At 45.2% G+C, this 18840-nt stretch overlaps 1 protein-coding gene and 1 long non-coding RNA gene across 5 annotated transcripts in view; one reads left to right on the top strand and one right to left on the bottom strand.

Annotated features, from left to right (window-relative positions):
- Positions 1-18840, bottom strand: part of BSG (basigin (Ok blood group)) — a 55906-nt gene that overhangs the window by 17664 nt on the left and 19402 nt on the right. For both annotated transcript variants that reach the window (XR_014025650.1, XM_081321460.1), the window contains exons 2-5: positions 10755-10914; positions 6205-6293; positions 5374-5510; positions 2911-3187 (exon numbers count right to left, since the gene is read on the bottom strand). Coding sequence is in view for 1 of the 2 variants with exons in the window: in XM_081321460.1 (XP_081177586.1) it covers positions 2911-3187; positions 5374-5510; positions 6205-6293; positions 10755-10914 (663 nt within the window). In the remaining variant the exon portion in view is untranslated. The remainder of the gene's footprint in view (positions 1-2910; positions 3188-5373; positions 5511-6204; positions 6294-10754; positions 10915-18840) is intronic.
- Positions 3205-10747, top strand: LOC308664391. Of its 3 annotated transcripts, none has more exons than XR_014025665.1 (4): positions 3205-4180; positions 5218-5424; positions 10392-10580; positions 10647-10701. It is a non-coding gene; the product is annotated as an uncharacterized lncRNA (long non-coding RNA). The 3 variants fall into 3 exon arrangements; XR_014025664.1 differs by having other exon boundaries at positions 3738-3757; positions 3965-4180; positions 10392-10747; XR_014025663.1 differs by having other exon boundaries at positions 10392-10747.

Below are 18840 nucleotides of genomic sequence, written 5' to 3'. Positions count from 1 at the left end.
TTTTTATTTACATCCCAACTTAATATTATGTTTATGCATTCCATTTTCCTCACCACAACCCTGTGAGGTGGCTTGGGCTGAGAGAGAGGGATTGGCCCAAAGTCTCCCAGCGGACTTTCCTACATAAAGTGGGACTAGAACTCACAGTCCCCTGGTATTTGGCCCAGAGTCACCCAGCTGGTGTTTGTGCCTAAGGTGGGACTAGAACTCACGGTCTCCCAGTTTCTGGCCAGGTGTCTTCACCACTAGATAAACTAGCACACGGGTGCTACGGGCAGATCATATACGGAGGAGAAGACAACCAGGGCGAAGGGTGGCTTTGGTTTGGTCTTCCACTTACCACAAAGGGTTAACATGCAGCAGCAAGAAAGAATTGAATCCAAAGTTAAGGTCAGCAGGTATGCCGTATTTGCAAGCTTTTAAGCCAGTGTGGCTCAACCGTAGGCACTTACCTTAGGCCAGGGGTCTTCGAACTTGGACCCTTTTATGACTTGTGGACTTTGACTCCTAGAATTCCTCAGCCAGGCACGTGTGCCTGGCTGAGGAATTCTAGGAGTCAAAGTCCACAAGTCATAAAAGGGTCCAAGTTCGAAGACCCCTGACTTAGGCAATTTAAGCTGTCCGGACTTCAACTTCCAGAATTCCACAGCCAGCATGCCGGTTGGGGAATTCTGGGGGATGGAAGTCCAGGCAGCTTTAAGTACCCAAGGCTGAGCAGTCAAACAAGAAACCTTCTTATCCTCTAAGACAGCAGTCCCCAATCTCTCCGGCTTGGCAGACCAGCCTGGTGTAGGGGTGGCGGGGGAAGAGAGGATAGTTGCGAGTGGCAGGTGTGCCCGTGCTCACCCACTTGTATAGCCCAGTTCCGAATGGGCCGCAGCCCGGGGGCTGGGGACCCCTGCTGTAAGACAGAAGTAAGGAACTTTATGGCCCCTTGGTGACTTGTGGGTGACTTGTGGACTTCAACTCCCAGAATTCCTGAGCCAGCCATTCCCGCTGGCTCAAGAAGTCTGGGAGTGGAAGTCCACAAGTCCTAAACTTCCCCCACCCCTGCTCTAAGATTTTTTCCCTTTCCTCAGTTCCAAGCGTCGCTGCGAAGATCGCGTACAAACAAAGCAGGATTTGAATGAAATCTATAAGGGTGGAGAAAGCGAGGGATGTCTTGCCGTTTACCAAGAAACATATAATGATTTAGATCTCCACAGCAAAGAAAGCATTTTTTTTAAAAAAAAAGGAAAGAGGAGTAGGGGGTGGCACGGGAAGAAATGCTGAATTTCTAATTTAGACAGAAGCATTTAGGCATCTCGGGTATTTAAAGTAAAAACATTTTAAATAATGCAAACATGTGGAGGGAAAAACAGTGACCAGAACACTCCCTAAGAGAAGAAATAGATTAAAATGTTAGATGCTGACAGCAGGGAAATGAGAAGGCTGACATTGGCTATGAGACTTCTCCAGGGACTTAAAACATTCCTGCCAATTGATTTAGGCAGCAAAGTTCTTGTTTTTTTCCCCATAGGAGACAAGGAACAAAGGAGAGGGGGGGGCAGATAAAAGTCTGACTCAGCAATCTTTCCACAGTGCTTAAGACCAGGGCTTTTCAACCTTTTCAACCATTGTGCCACATCCGAGTACCACCAGTTGTTTAGCAAGGTGTCCTCGACTTACAACAGTTTGCTTGATGACTGTTCGAAGTTACAATGGCACTGAAAAAAGTGTCCCCAAGCCACAGCCGAGCAGGACACTGATTGAATACAAGGATATTAAGTGCAAATGCCATTAAGATGTGGATTGGTTAGAAACAGAAATTGTTGATTAATGTAATGTTTTTATTTAGCTGACAGAAATACTTGATGTTGTAATATTAGACTTACACTAAAGATGTATGTGTATATTTATGTATATAACCACGCTCCCTCGGGGGTGCAAAAAAACCTCTCTCCATAGAACTGATCCCTGGTGCCCCCCAATTTTTTTTGGGGGGGGGAGGCACTTTGTCTTAATGCATCTCAACCCCAGAGAATCTGATCCCTTACAAGTCTTCAATCCTTGGCAGAATTAGATGTCATTTTAAGAGACAGACTCAACTAATCCTCTGGCAACAAAAGCTTTTCTTCTCTCCCAGGGAAAAATTATTAAAAGCTAATTGTAAAAACCTTTTCTCTTCTCAGCCTCCATTAACACACAATCTCCTTGTAATGTCCTCTGTTGGAGAAACGCAGATGCAAACAGATGGAGATGGAGACACAGATGGAGAAATACAGATGCAAACAGATGGAGATACAGATGGAGAAATACAGAATCAAATCTGTTCGGGGGGGGGGGGGAAGCCATGTGGTGTGTTTGGCTCTTGCTTGCGTTTAGTACTTGTCACGCCTCCTGGAACCAAATCACTTCGTTTTCGGTTGCCACATATTTAGGGGGGGGGGAGGAGGAGGAAGTGTAATTTTAAGCTAGCCCCAAGATCATTACTGATTACATTTTGGTGGACTGGATCCCCCGGGGAGGAGTGCTGAGTTTCGTAACAAATTGGTGAATGTGATTTATGACATCTAATTGGGGTGGGAATTGCAACTTTGTAAACCAGGGGGAGGGCAATTAGTCTTGGGTTCACCTTTGCACGTGTGGATATTGTGTAGCCCAGGGGTAGGCAACCTCGGCTCTTTTATGACTCATGGACTTCAACTCCCAGAATTCCTGAGTCAGCACAGCTGACTCAGGAATTCTGGGAGTTGAAGTCCATGAGTCATAAAAGAACCGAGGTTGCCTACCCCTGGCTGTAGCCAAATAAAAATGTCCTTTGAGGAAGAATTCCTTGCCTTGAAGTTCTTTTAACTGGCCTCATCTATCGGAATCATGACATCACCACCACCACCACCATCATCCCCCTTGCCCATGCCAGCACCTTACCTTCAGGAACCTCATTGGGCTTTCTCCTCTTCTCATAGATGAAGATGATTGTGACGAGGACCAGCACTTCTGCCACAATCCCCAAGAACGGCCACAAAGCAGCCAGCCGGCTCCGCACCCTCAAGTTCACCTCGGCGCTCCCTTCGCCCATCTCGTTGGTGCCGTTGCAGACGTAGGTCCCAGGGTCCTTCTCCAGGTTCAAAGAAATGATCTGAAGATCTGTCCTGGTGCCGTTGGATTTGATGTAGAACCTTTCCTCGGTGCCGTTCATGACAAACTGGAGGAGAGGAGGGGGTGGTTACTAGCTACAGAGACAAGACCCGAGCCCCAAACGTCCGCTGCAAAGCAAGACAGCTGTCAAGTGAGTTTCGCCCCATTTTACAACGCCTCTTTGCCACCGTTGTTAAATGAGCCACTGCAGTTGTTCAATTAGTTCACGTGGTTGTTAAGTGCATCTGGCTTCCCCCATTGACTTTGCTGGTCGGAAGGTCGCAAAAGGGGACCGCATGAGCCCAGGATGCTGCAACCGTCATAAATACGAACCAGTTGCCAAACAACGGATGGAAACTAATCAAGGAGAGAAGCAACCTAGAACTAAGGAGAAACTTCCTGACAGTTAGAACGATTAACCAGTGGAACAACCTGCCTGAAGAAGCGGTGAATGCTCCAACACTGGAGGTTTTTAAGAAGAGACTGGCCAGCCAATTGTCTGAAATGGTATAGGCTTTCCTGCCTGAGCAGGGGGTTGGACTAGATGACCTCCAAGGTCCCTTCCAACTTATTATCATCATCTGAATTTTGATTATGTGACCTTGGGGATGCTGCAACGGTTGTATGAAAAACAGTTGTAAGTCACATTTTTCAGTGCTGTTATAACTTTGAATAGTCACTAAATGAAGTGTCCTAAGTTGAGGACTGCTTGTACAGTCCGGAGTCACAGGAGGGGGGGGGGAACTCTTTCGCAGAAGCCGGAGCTTGGAATACCTGGTGAGGAGGAAGAGGCCAAGGTGGGACCCTCCTCAGCAATTCACGGCATGTCACTTTTTCCCCCCAGTGTTGTTGTAATTTTGAGCGATCGCTAAATGAACTGGCGTAAGTTGGGGACTGCATGCACTCTTGAAAACGACTTAATAGTTTCAGAAGGAAGAGCCCACAGCATCAGCTTCCACACAAGGTCCAACGCAATTTGGACACCAAAGATGAAAGTTTCCTTTTGACTAATCAGATCACCACCTGGTTTCGCTCGAGTGTCTCACCTCTGGAGAGATGGGTAACATATAAATTTGATAAATATATCTTGCCCTCAGCCTTCTGGTAGGGTCCAAAGGAAGCATGCAACCATGGGGGGGGGGGTGTTGTGGCCTGAGTGTGCCCCCCTCCATCTTTTTTTAAAAACTGCTTTTTAACTATGTCTCTTTGTATACGGCTGTATAAGATTTTATCTACAAACCACCCAGTCACTCAGACGAGATGGACAGTGTATAAATTTGATAAAATAAAAATAAATTTGTAGCACTGACTGCACCTCCTCTTTTAAATGGGTTTTCTTCTAGCCCTTGCTGGAATATGACAAAAAAAATTTTTATTTTATTTTATTAAATTGAGAAACTGCCCATCTCCCTCACAGAGGGACTCTGGGTGGCATACAAGTAACCTATTAAAATATTTAACCTTTTTCCTCTCGTGTGCTCCACAGTTCTATGCACTCTGGACTGCCAGATGGGGAAAAAAATCCCTTATTAGTTCTATAATTGTTAAAATTAGTGGCCAGTCAAACCCTTTTAATAAAAATAAAGTGTTTGGGTTTTTTATAGTGAACTACTCTCCAGCCCTTAATCTAAGATTAATGCTATTTAAAAAACCTCACTAGGTTTCTAGTCATCAGCAGAAGACAGCAAATTATAGGTAGCCCTTGACTTACGACCACAAGTGAGTCCAAAATTTCCACTGCAAAGCAAGGCAGTTGTTAACTGAATTTTGTCCCATTTTTATGACCTTTTTTGCCACAGTTGTTAAGTGAATCGCTGCAGTTAAGCGAATCGTTGGGGACATTTAAGCGCATCTGGCAAGATTATAAATGGTGGTCATGTGACCGTGGGACAGGGCAACTATCATAAACACATGCCCTAATTTTGACCACATATATGACCACGGGGACGCTACCAGGGTGCCAAGTGTGAAAACCCATGATAGATCACTATTTCCCCTCTCCCAGTTCCACTGTGACTTCGAACAGTCACTAAATGAATGGTTGTAAGTCGAGGACTATCTGATTTCCTGATTTCAAGTGGGTTTGCCTTCTTACAGGTATGCATGTTGCTCTCTCTCTTCAATCCATCTCTGAAGCAAGACCTGGAAAGGCCACCGGTGGATTCTTAACGTGGCTTCCCCCACAAGCAGCAAAGCCACCTATTCCGAACGAGCCGGAAGAATCCCGAGTTCATGGCAGGGAAAGGCACTAACCTGTGGCACCTTGTCTACCACCGTGTACCAGGTCCACTGGGTGACAGGAGGGTAAGAATTGCATTTGCAAGTCAGCGTTACCGTGTCCCCTTCGGTGCCGTGTTCCATCTTCTTGTAGGGCACCACGTGGGGGGCAACTGCGGAAGAATATCAGAAAAGGCAGCAGAGCTGATCAGGGGCCGGAGGAGAGGTTGATTAAGCAAACACTCTGGCCTATATAAACTCATCTATCGTGAACAAGCCTTGGCAGCTGGTGACAAATATTTGGGTACTTTCTTGGCAAGGTCTGGGAGTTAGCTCTTGGGGACAGGGGTGCACAAGGCTGGGAAAACAGAGCAAGAGCCCTTAAGGCCTATATACCGCTTCACAGTGCTTTACAGCCCTCTCTTAAGTGGTCTGCAGGGTCAGCATATTGCCCACGACAGTCTGGGTTGTCGTTTTACTGACCTCGGAAGGATTGGAAAGCTGAGTCAACTTCGAGCTGGTCGGGATCGAACTGCTGGCAGTGGGCAGTGAGTCAGCCTGCAATACTGCCTTTTAATCACTGCGCCACCAGGGCTCCTCTCTTTCTCAGACTAGAGAAGAAGCTAGGGCAGGGGTAGGCAACCTTGGCTCTTTTATGACTCGGGGACTTCGACTCCCAGAATTCCTGAGCCAGCTCAGGGATTCTGGGAGTCGAAGTCCACGAGTCATAAAAGAGCCAAGGTTGCCTACCCCTGAGCTAGGGGAACCAATGAGCAGTGGCTCGTTCCTCATGGGTTTGGCAACAGAAAAGTCCTTCTCCTCTATGCAATGGACAAGAGGACTGAAGGATCCACAGGTTGAAGTTACCTTTCACGTACACCGTTGCTTTTGAGATGGGCGTGGTGTTAAAGACGCAGTGGTACTCTCCTGAGGTTTCGTGATCCACTTTGGGGATCCTAGGATTCAAAAAGACACACACAAAGACCAGGAGGTCACAAGTGGAACACACAAAACCATCAGAGCAGGAGAATTGGGAATAGATATTGTCAACTACAACTTCACTCAGCAAACGCAATGGTCATGGAGTAAAAGGATGTCAAGGCCATGATTTAAAAGCTAACCAGCTGATGTAATGTGAGATGTATGATGCAATGATGGGAATGACTCAGCAGGGTCTATGTCCCTTTAAGAGCCAGATGAGTCTGTGTCCCTGGGAGAGCCTTTGTATCAAAGGAAGGCTCTGCTGCTGTGTTCTCTCTCTTCTGTTTCCTGCTGCAATTGTGGTTTGTTGGATCCTGCTGTATTACCACGTGTATGTATATTGTTCCTTGGGTATGATATTGCAGATGGTGTAAGATAAACCATCATTTAATACAAACCACTGTTTACTGCGTACTCCTGGGTTATCTCGCATAATAAGACTGTGCATGCTCTGACAGAGGAGGTACATTCCAGCATCATCCAGGAGAAAAAAAATCACTAGGAAAAGCTGGATTAGATTTTCTATCAAAGGGTAGGACACAGACCTAAAACTCTGCTGATTAAAACACCTAATTATAATTTTCTGGGACAGGCCTGGAATCTTGAGAGGAAAAGTTCCAGGAAGCCATCACAATAAAACAACAGAGTGAACAGAACCATCTATTTTTTATTTTATTTTTTATTTTAATTCCATTTATATCCCGCCCTTCTCCGAAGACTCAGGGCGGCTTTACAAACTTAGCAGTAGCCTTCATTCTATGTATATGCCTGCTTATTAGGGCTTTCACACACCCCAAGCGGCATTATTACAAAGTCAGCTTATTGCCCCCAACAATCTGGGTCCTCATTTTACCTACCTCGGAAGGATGGAAGGCTGAGTCAACCTTGAGCCTGGTGGGATGCGAACCTGCACTAATTGCAGGCAGCTGGTGTTACTTAAGGAGGCATTAGCCCACTGCTCCACCAAGGCGTGATTGTCCAAGAATCTTCCACATAGAGATGAAGCTGAAGAATGCAAATAGCAAATCTATCACTCCTTCTAGGATGGTGTGTCGTGTTTAACGCACAAAGGCACTGGCACAAGGTAATCAGATTGGCAAGTTTCTATTGATTGCCTGTCTGTTGGAATACCACGTTTTCCAAGAGATTTCTCTTCGTTTTAGTTAAGTCTGATCAGAAATTAACACAAGTAGTCAACCTACAGCCATTCATTTGTTCAAAGTACTGAAAAATGTGCAACCAGTCCTTGCACTTACGACCAATGCAAGCCATGTCATCAAAACCTGGTTGCTTGGCACCTGGCTTGCGTTTACATTTATAACATCCTGGGGTCATGTGCTCCCCATTTACGACCTTCCCAGCCTGACTTCCCTTTGCTTGAAGACTGCATGATTCACTTAACAACCGCTGTGATTCACTAAACCATGGCAAAAAAAGGTCTTAAATTTGGGCATGACTCAACAGATGCTCTGCTGAACGACAGAACTTCTGGTCTCAGTTGTGGCCATAAGTTGAAGACTATATGTATTATATAGCTACCCTTCTGGTTGCTAAGTTGCTAGCAGAAGTGTATTTCCCTCTTTTCAGTAGAGGTAGTCCTCGACTTATGACCACAACCGAGCCCAAAATTTATGTTGCAAAGCAAAACATTTGTGAAATGAGTTTTGCCCCAGTTTACAACTTTCCTTGCCAGAGTTCTCAAGTGCACCACTGCAGCCGTTAAGTTAGTAGTATGGTTGTCGTTAAGTGCATCTGGCTTCCCCCGTTGATTTTTACTTGTCAGAAGGTCACAAAAGCTGATCACATGACCCCGGGACACTGCAACAATATGAGCCAGTTGCCAAGCATCCAAATTTGGATCACATGACGATGGGGGTGCTGCAACGGTCGTTAAGCGTGAAAAATAAGACTTGTCACTTTTTTAAAAAATGCGACCGTAACTTCAAATGAACTGTTGCAAGTCAAGGACTACCTCTGTATCTTTAAATACTGTGGACTTCTGCAGTACTTAGTTGGATTAAAACCAGATTAAAAAAAAGAAAAACAATTATTTTGCACAATGCATTCTCCCATTTCTGCGTTACACCTGCCACTAAGTGAGACACTGTTCTGAGGTGAAGGACACCTACCTATTCCCACCTCTTTTTTAATTTGGAAAGAAGCTAGTACGGCCCAACCTTTAAGCACCAGAGGTTTCTGTGCAGTGACAGTCAGCTAAGAATTATGCTTTCTGCAGGCAATGCATTTCAGGCTTGTCATTAAGCTAATGCGTACAATTCATTACTCCCTTCTCCGCCCTGCTACCAAGATTCTGGGGAGAGAAGGAAGAAACGGTTGTTAACTTCTTTAAGTGCCAAGGGCAGAGTATAATCCGATGCATACTTCTTAGGAAATAATCTCCATTCAACAGTTTACTTCCAAGTGAAACCAAATTTGTTTTGTTTACTGTAAAAAAATGATTCCACTGAAAAACTGTTACCGTATTTTCCGGCGTATAAGACGACTGGGCGTATAAGACGACCCCCTACATTTCCTGTTAAATTATAGGGTTTGGGCTATACTCGCCGTATAAGACTACCCATCTTCCAACGCACACTAAATAAAAATTAAAAAACATCAGATTTGATTTTAATATGGTAATTGTAATTCAAATGCATATGACATGCAGGTGCTTAGTAGGAAAACTGTCACTTATAAACATAAGGCTGTTTGTCATCAAACATGTAAACATAAAACAGTGCAAGTGGATTAAACAACAACAACAACAACAACAACAAACAATAATAATAATAATAATAATAATAATAATAATAATAATAATAATAATAATAATAATAATAATAATAATAAGAAGAAGAAGAAGAAGAAGAAGAAGTTGGAAGGGACCTTGGAGGTTATCTAGTCCAACCCCCTGCTAAGGCAGGAAACCCTATACCATTTCAGACAAATGGCTGTCCAGTCTCTTCTTAAAAACGTCCAGTGTTGGAGCATTCACCACTTCTGGAGGCAGGTTGTTCCACTGGTTAATTGTTCTAACTGTCAGGAAGTTTCTCCTTAGTTCTAGGTTGCTTCTCTCCTTGACTAGTTTCCATCCATTGCTTCTTGTCCTGCTTTCAGGTGCTTTGGAGAATAGCTTGGCTCCCTCTGCTTTGTGGCAGCCCCTGAGATATTGGATCACTGCTATCATGTCACCCCTCACCCTTCTCTTCGTTAAACTACACATACCCAATTCCAGCAACCGTTCCCTATTTTCCTAATTCACTTTTTCACTTTTCCTAATTCACTCTAAAGCTTTCCCTGCGCAGAGCCTTAAGTAACACCAGCTGCCTGCAATTAATGCAGGTTTGCATCCCACCAGGCTCAAGGTTGACTCAGCTTTCCATCCTTCCAAGGTAGGTAAAATGAGGACCCAGATTATTGGGGGCAATAAGCTGACTTTGTAATAATGCTGCTGGGGGGGGTGAAAGCCCTAATAAACAGGCATATACACAGAATGAAGGCTATTGCTAAGCACATTGATTTGTGCTTTAAATTGTAAGCCACCCTGAGTCTTCCGAGAAGGGCAGGATATAAATAGGATTTTTAAAAAAAAGACCAAATGGGAGATCCGCTCCAGGTGTTCCAGTTCCTGAGTCAAATGTGTCCTTAGATCTAAGCCGCTGCTCTGGCTACACCTGCCTTTCAAGTTGCTCTTGCATTCCCCACCTGCCTACAGCTGCTCTTCAACTTTAGAAGGAAAGACGCCCAGACCCCAGCCTGTAAAAAATCACAGACTGCAGCTTCTTCTCCAATTGGTCCCGCTTTCCCTGCGCAGACTAAATGGGAGATCCGCTCCAGGTTTTCCAGCCAGCCCTGTCCCTAAATTTTCAGCACCCGGCGTATAAGACGACCCTTGACTTTTGAGAAGATTTTCATGGGTTAAAAAGTAGTCTTATACGCCGGAAAATACGGTACCTGAGCCAAAAAAGCTGGTTTCCTCATTTTGCATTTGGAGGAAATAGTACATTTGGAGAAGCTGCTGATCTAAGATACATACTTTTAAAAAAAGATTTTTATCCCATTTTTTCTTTCAGATACAACTCAAGGTGATGAACATACAGATATTTCTTCCTCCTCGTCCTTTCTCCACAACAACCCTGTGAAGTGGGTTGGGATGAGTGTGTGTGACTGACCCCAGCCAGTTTTTCATGCCTAAGGTGGGACTAGAACTCACTGGCTCCTGGTGATTGGCCCAAAGTCACCCAGGCGGTTTCATGCCTAAGGCGGGTCTAGAACTCACAGGCTCCTGGTGATTGGCCCAAAGTCACCCAGGCGGTTTCATGCTTAAGGTGGGACTAGAACTCTTAGTCTCCCAGTTTCTAAGGCCAGCACCTGAACCATTACACCAAACTGGTTCTGATAGTTAACTCATGTATGCTTTATTTAAAGTCACCTACATGTATGAGGTAAAATCCAGACCGGTCTTATTGGAATCAAGCTTCGTCTCCCCTTTCATCCAGTAATTGCCTTTGATAGGTGTTGGAGCTTCACTTATGTTACATGAAATAATCACGTTTGATCCAGCAGTTACTTCAGGAGAGGTTGAGATTTGGGGCCCTGGTTGTAAAGAAGAAAATGAAGGTTAGGATAGGATATCATGAACATGTCAGCATGTTTTAGCACCTCTGGAAAGAAGTGAAGAACCCTGGGTTTTGACACAAGGTTCGGTCACCTCACCTGCAGGCCTAAGTAAAAGCAGCTTGATTGCAGGAACCTAACTGCATTTAATCCTTATCATTAAAATCAAGGCTCTGAGGTTTTAATCATGTGATCAGTTGTACAAATCATGGAACACCATACATAAAACTATCGGATGGACTTGAAGGGAAAGAGATTAGGAAGCAGAGATAACGATAATTTCTAAGAAGCACATCACCTTCTAAGCACATCATTACTCTAATGTTAACTAATAACAAATACAACTACCGGAATAAAGAAAATAGTGTATCTATGCATACAGACCCACTGAATTGTTCAAAACATTCTGGGTGCTTTGTTATTTTGGAGTAAATGTATTTGCTTTTTTTTCTGCTTAAACACACGTGCGCATTCTTCTCCTTTCTGAACAATCACCATAGAGAAACGTCTAGTTGCATTCTCTCTCCCTCTCTCTCTGATTGCAGTAAAGGAATATTTTGATTAAAAAAAAAAGGCTGCATACAGGTAGTACTCGACTTATGACCACAGTTGAAACCCCCCCACTCCAAGTTTCCATTGCTAAGCAAGTTAGTTGTTAAGTGAGTTTTGCCCCATTTGACCATCTTTCTTGCCATAACTGTTAAGTGAATCACGGCAGTTGTTAAATGAGTAACACAGGTTGTTAAGTGAACGTGACTCTCCTTGTCAGAAGGTTGCAAAAGATGATCACGCGAGCCCAGAACACTGCAGGTCCTAAATGCATGCCAGTTAACAAGCATCCAAATTTTGATGGGGGATACAGCAACAGTTGTGCGGCAAATGTCTTATCACTTTTCTCATCGGGAGCACCTGCTGCCGGCGTCAATTTCCCTCCGTCCAGTGCGCTCGCACAGAGAGGGCCTCCTCAGGGTACCACCGGTCAGAGAATGTCGACTGGTGACCCCCAGGGGGAGGGCATTCTCGGTGAGCGCGCCAGTCCTTTGGAACCGCTTACCGGCTGAACTCCGGATGGCCTCCGACCTTCGCTCCTTCCGGCGTGATCTAAAAACCTATCTATTCGAACAAGCCAGCCTGGTCTGATGGGTTTGGGGTTTTAACATTGTTTTTAACTAACTTACTACATCGGGCACAATCATTTAATTTTAAATGTTGTATCCTTTATTTTTATTGCCCTGTACACCGCCCTGAGTCTGTTGTGATTCAGGGTCAGCCTGTGGGTTCGGCAGTTGGGTCGGACGACTCAGAGGAGGAGGAAGAGCTTGCTGAGGGGATAGGACAGCTTGATGAGAGCCCTCAGCCAGGCCCCTCTCATCTGGTCACGCCGCAGACCCAGCTGTGTGAGCCTGACAGCGTGGATGAAGATGACCCACAGCTGGCCCTGTTCAAGGACGCCCGACGCAGGAGGCAGTCAATCAGGAGTAAACAGAGGAAGGCAATGGGGCTCCTCGGAAGGAAGCAGAGAGAAGCCACGCCCTGAACTGTATAAAAGGGGAATGCGTGGGAGGGCTGGTTTGCTGAAGGCAACCACTTGAAAAGCTCCTGTTTCTTGGTTCGTGTCTTGTTCTATTTGTTTTTGTAGCAATAAATTTGGCAGGCGTAATTCCAGCCTCTTGCCTTCTTGTAAAAGGGGTTGTCCCTGCCTTTTCTGCAGGGCCGGTAGCAGGCTGGTACAGAACAGAGTCCTTCGGGAGAAGGGCGGTATATAAATCAAATAAATAAATAAATGGCCGTTAAATGAATTATTGTAAGCCGAGGGCCACCTGTGTAGCTCAAATCTTAAGCCAGGAGCAGAAATTGCATTTAGGATCTTAAGCCAGTTCAAGAAGAGAAATAAAGGGAGAAATTGGCAGCCTCTGGGTGGGATCGCCCCCAATTTAAGCCCAGCTCAACCAGAGACTCTGGAAATGGCAAATTTCCTATAGACTCCTTTGCCTACCTAGGAAAGGCCTGGGCTTATTGAGAGTTAATAACGGCAGAAGACAATGTGCAGAAAGTCCACAACTTGCAAGCACAGTTCAGCCCAAAATTTCTGCTGCTAAGTAAGTCGCTTGTTAAGTGAGTTTTGCCCTATTTTACAACCTTTTTTGCCACACTTGTCAAGTGAACCGCTATAGTTCTTAAGTTAGTAACACAGTTGCAATGTGAATCTGGCTTCTCCATTGAGTCAAACGGAGATCACGTGACCCCGGGACACTGCAACCGACCTAAATATGAACCAGTTTGCTAAGTGCATGAATTTTGATCGCAGGATCGTGGGGATGCTGCAACGGCCGTTAAGTGTGACGAATGGTCATAAGTCACTTTTTTTCTTTCCCGTTGTAACTTTGAACGGTTGTAAGTCGAGGACTACCTGTATTAGCCCTCAGCTGCCACGACGGAGAATTTCTCACCGGATGAGGAATAAGATCAGTCACGGACAAAGTCACAGTTGTCATAGCTATTTTCTTGGCATTTCTTTGAGAGAGAAACAATGGGACTATCGCACCCCAGTTCGTATGCACAGAATACCCAAGAGAATATCTGGCTATTTTCATGCTTTGTTTGCTTTTGGATTTCAATAATGACCATCCCCTGAACTGCAGGGAAACAGAATGAAATGTAGTGGGTGTGCAACCTACTCCCTCCAAAAAAAAAAAAAAAGGGGCACTGGGCTTTCACTTCACCATCTAAACAAAGATTTTGAGCACTGAAAGAAGTTTATCCAAGCCAACCGTCCTATTTAATAATCATCATTTTCATTTCAAGAGAAATACTGCTACGAAGATTTTCCCCGCATGTAATCAAGCCAATTCACCCAGTGCAGCCATTTCCCATAAGACTGGGTATAAAACACACACCTGAGACTTGCCCTCCTAAAAATGTTTTCCGTTTATCGAGAATGGTTTCATTTTGTTTTAAACGAGCCACGGGTAGAACAGCCATTTGCAAACTTCCTTCAGTTCAGGAACAATTTCTCGCAGAGACAGACACCTTGAACATCTACCAGGGAAGATGATCTATACTGCAGAGGTTTTGAAGCACGTTCTACATAGCATGGACCTAGTTCATATGTTGCATTGGCTAGGCTGGCTGGGCTGCACCATCGCCTCATATGAACCAAGGAGATCTGAGCCTTGGGAATGAGAAAGTCATTCCTGATCTCACTGAGGAATCCCTTGATCAAGCTTTCAAGAGGCTTCGGGAGAATTCGAAAGCCAAGTGTGAAAACGCTCTTGCGTATAAATCCAAAACTGAAACCTGTAAATGCAAGTTCATCGTTTTAGCCATTAGTCCAGGGGTCCTCAAACTTGGCCACTTTTAAGACTTGTGGACTTCAACTCCTGGAATTCCCCAGCCAGCCATGCATGGATGGCTGGGGAATTCTGGGAGTTGAAGTTCACAAGTCAGGTTTTGAGGACCCCTGCGTTAGCCGCATTGTGGTATTTTTTTGGGGGGGTGTTTCTTTTCTGTTAAAAATTTGACTTGCAGCTCTGCGTATGGAAGGACAGCAGAGTGATCATTCCACAGCCAAGGAGAACTAAGCATATGACCTAGGCGGCAAAGAGGAAGTTTGGCCATTTTCAGAAACGGTTGCCATTACAACAAGCACAAATACCGTTTGGATTCACCCCACGCAAAATTGTGCTTCTTGTAAAGCGGGAAAGCAAAAAAAAAAAAAAAAGCACAGATGCAGGAAGAAATATCAGAGCAGGAGGAGGAGGAGGAAGAGGAGAGGGGGAGGGGAAACTAGGTTTGGCAATGACCGTTGGAAGCAGCGCCAAGGCAACCTTGTTCCGTTTCTAAACAGGAGCATCGGGGTGAGAGAAGCAGCATTCCGGCAGATCCCCAAAAGGGCAGGATCATTTTAACCAGAGAGGTCACAACCCTTTGTGTTTGAGCAAGGCTACAGCAGATCCCTGCGGGGTTCACGAGGGTTAGGAAACTGAGGCGCCTAGAAGGGCGGTGGGAAGCCACAGGACACGGGTGGAAAGGAGAGGCGGGCACAGGGATGGTTACGTTGGAGACATTTCGGCGTCCACGGGAGCATCAATGCTCAGCTCTGCCGCCACTCACGCTTAGTGACAATGACATTCGCCTGGGAACGGATCCACTTGACTTTGGGGCTCTTCGACAAGTGGTTGCGATCGGGGTCGTTGCTGGCCCAGCATTCGAACGTGCCAGAGTCTTCAATCACCAGGTCAGTGATGGCGATAGTGCTGGCGGAGTGGTGCTGGTAAGTTGTGCTGATTTGGACCCGGTCCTGCCAGGCGCCATCCCACAGCTGTACGGCGGTTTCATTGGGATCAGCTCCTTCAAACCACCACTGAATTTCAGGGATGGGGTTGCCAATAGCCTCACAGTGCAGTTCCACGCTTTCCTCTGTCAGTTTCTTTTGAGAGAGAGGTGACTTTATAAAGCCAGCTATGAGTTGAAGAGGTATTAGTACAAAGGGTTAGTAGTGCCAAAAAAAAGTGCATTCAAAAAAAAAGATATTTCTGATTTTTAAAAAGGGATAACGGTAACTCACAGAGCTATACCAATTTCTTAACTGGTTGCTTATATTGCAAGAAACAGAAAGTAAGGAAGCAGCAGAACTTGGAAAGCTTTTCCTGCCTTGGTGAATGGCTGAGGATGGTCAGGTTTCTAACAAAAAAGCGATATTAATATGTCCCATCCATATTGTTTGCCCGTACTCAGACTAAGATTTTTTCTTTTTTTAAGAGGCGAAGCAGAACTCGTTTGCTCTTTGTTATTTAACTTACATACTATGGAGGCTGCAGTACTGATGTACCTTACTTAAAGCAATACTGAATATTTACCAAACAACCGTTCAATCTCTGTTGCGTCATCGTGTCCTAAAGCAATTTGCAAATCAGGACCCTAAAAAAAGAAAATTCACAGGCCATTACGGAGCTCTCCAAAGAACCCTGCACACGTGGAAAAGGCAGGACCCCAACCTTTTATTCATACGTTTGTAAGGCCATTAAAGCATGATCAAAAAAAGCTAAGTTTGCTAGTCTTCACGAGTTCTTTCAAAGCATTATCTTTCCATACAGGAGACTGCTTTCAGCAATAGATTCATAGGGAAGTCCTGGGACTGAGTATTTTGCCCCAGCATAACACCTGCACAAAACAGTTTCTCAATTCTAATTTTGGATATAGTTATTGTAATTGATGATGTGCAAATGTATCATTACTGACACATTACTTGTTTACACCTTTGCTTCAAACATCAGTTCAGACCCTGTTTCTCTTCTCCAGGAAAGGGGAAAGGACAAAAATGTAGTCAGGGGTCTTCAAACCTGGCCCTTTTATGACTTGTGGACTTCAGCTCCCAGAATTCCTCAGCCAGTCATAAAAGGGCCATGTTTGAAGACCCCCTGAAGTAGGTAATTGAGGGAAAAGTGAATGAACAGCACACTCACTATTCTTTGCACCAATCACACTAAATCTCTCTCCTGTCAAGTGATTGGCGCAAACAACTCCAGCTTGTTCTCATAGCAAACCCGATCACTTTTTCTTTCCAGGTATGCAAAAGTACAACTATAAGGCCTTTCATAAAGAAGGTGCAAGTCACAAAGGAATATGTCCTCATTTGTACCGCACCAAAGAATTAGCTATTTTGCTTACCCTCACTTTAAATACAGGGTCAGCTGATCCAAACTTGCTAATTCCTGGCTGTAGTGACTGCACAGGTTTCCTTTAAAAGGCATGGATTAGGGGCTTACTCTTTCGTACTAGCCAACCCGATTTGCTTTCAGGGCCTTTAAGACTGTCACTCACTGGGCGATACAACTAGCTACATATGACTTGGAAAATGTAATGCATGCCTTGCCTAAAGCAATTAGCATTAAAATCAAAACATGGCACAATTTAGGTGCCCCTAACAAGAACGGCAGGAGAGCACTGCGCTAATGAAGCAATTAGATTTATAATGTATTTCTGTTGGGCTCAAATTGTTCGCTTATTCTATCCGTTCCGTTAGTGACGGTTCTGTAAACACAAGGCTTTGCAGAAGGAGAAAGAGAAGCGTGACTGAGATTTTGTGACAGGATCAGCTGAAGCCCTTTAAGAAGATTAGAAAATGACAGGAAATGTCTCTTTCTTTCTCTCTCTCTCTCTCTCTGTAATCTCTTGTTTCTGCTGAAGTTGAAGGAACATTTCTAAATTAGCCATTCAGAATCTGGAATGATGTGGCACAGCGACAAATAAACACATTTGCTTCAAGGGTTGAGGCTGTTTTTTTTTTTTGCTTTTCAAAGTTAGATCCCAAACTTGCCTTAAAGGTAAAGGTAAAGGTTCCCCCGCACATATGTGCTAGTCGTTTCCGACTCTAGGGGCCGGTGCTCATCTCCGTTTCAAAGCCGAAGAGCCAGCGCTTGTCCGAGGACATTTCCGTGGTCATGTGGCCGGCATGACTAGACGCCAAAGGCGCACGGAACGCTGTTACCTTCCCACCGTAGTGGTCCCTATTTTTCTACTTGCATTTTTACGTGCTTTCGAACTGCTAGGTTGGCAGAAGCTGGGACGAGTAACAGGCGCTCACTCTGTTACGTGGCACTCGGGATTCGACCCGCCAAACTGCCGACCTTCTGATCGACAAGCTCAGCGTCCTAACCCACTGAGCCACCACGTCCCATAGAAAACTTGCCTTACTCTACTCCAAATGGCAACAATACTCAGAATATTTGATTCAAGACTACCTGAAGAGAAGGGGGGGGGGAAACCACCCTCTGTTTATCCTCTCTAGTTCACTGCAAGCCCTGTTGCTTAATTACTGCAGTGGGGAGAGTATATAGCCCTCAACTTATGACAACTGGAATCAGAATTTCCATTGCTAAGCAAGGTGGTTTGTTAAGTAAGTAGTGCCTGAGTTTACGACCTTTCTGCTACAGTTATTAATCAAATCACTGTGATTGTTAGTTAAGTGAATCACCGGCTCATTAAGCAAATCAGGCCTCACCCATTGACTTTGCTTGTTGGAAGCCAGTTGAGTAAATCACAAATGGTGATTTAAGAGACTGGAAAAGCCATTTGTCTGAAATGGTATAGGGCACGGGTTGGCAACATGCGGCTCTGGAGCCGCATACGGCTCTTTCAGCCTTCTCCTGCGGCTTCCAGTCGTCCTCTGCCTTTTGCAGAGAGAGAGACAGAGAGGCACTTGTGCTTCCCTTCTCTCTCTCTCTAACTCACGCTGTTCTCCAAGAAGCTGAGGAGCTTATTGGGCGGGGCTCCTGCCTTTGCTGCATCTCCACAGGAAGCAGCAGAGAGCAGGGCAGGAGAGCCAGCCCAATAAGAATGTGTGTCAGCTTGACCGAGAACAGCATGAAGCCAGCTTGCCAGGTGAGCAGAAGATCGGAGAGAGGGAGAAAGAGGGGGGGGGGAGAGGGAGGGAGAGAGAGCGAGCATGCACAGCAGCCTCTATTTCTTTTTAATTAAACTCTTCAATCAAGCCTGCTCCCTCGCATGCGCGCAGGTTTTGCGGCTCTGTTTTTTCTCTCTCTGGGAAATGGGTCCAAGTGGCTCTTTGAGTGTTTAAGGCTGCTGACCCCGGTATAGGGTTTCCTGCCTGAGCAGGGGGTTGGACTGGATGACCTCCAAGGTCCCTTCCAACATCATCATCATCATCATCATCATTATATCACCCTGGGATGCTACAACAGTCATAAATACATGCCAGTTGACAAATGTGCCTGAATTTTGATCACGTGATGGTAGGGATGCTCCCACGTTTGTAAGGACCGGTCATGTCCGTTTTTTCCCCACTGCTGCTATAACGTTGAAAGGTCACTAGACAAACGGTGGTAAGTCGAGGACTACCTCTGTGTCACAGACTCTGATTTTCTGAATGTGGTGATCAGCCCT

This window comes from Vipera berus (assembly GCF_964194415.1).
Source record: "Vipera berus genome assembly, chromosome: 1".
NCBI lineage: Eukaryota > Metazoa > Chordata > Lepidosauria > Squamata > Viperidae > Vipera > Vipera berus.
The sequence above is the reverse complement of the archived record's forward strand: the minus strand, read 5'-3'. Positions and strand labels throughout refer to the sequence as shown.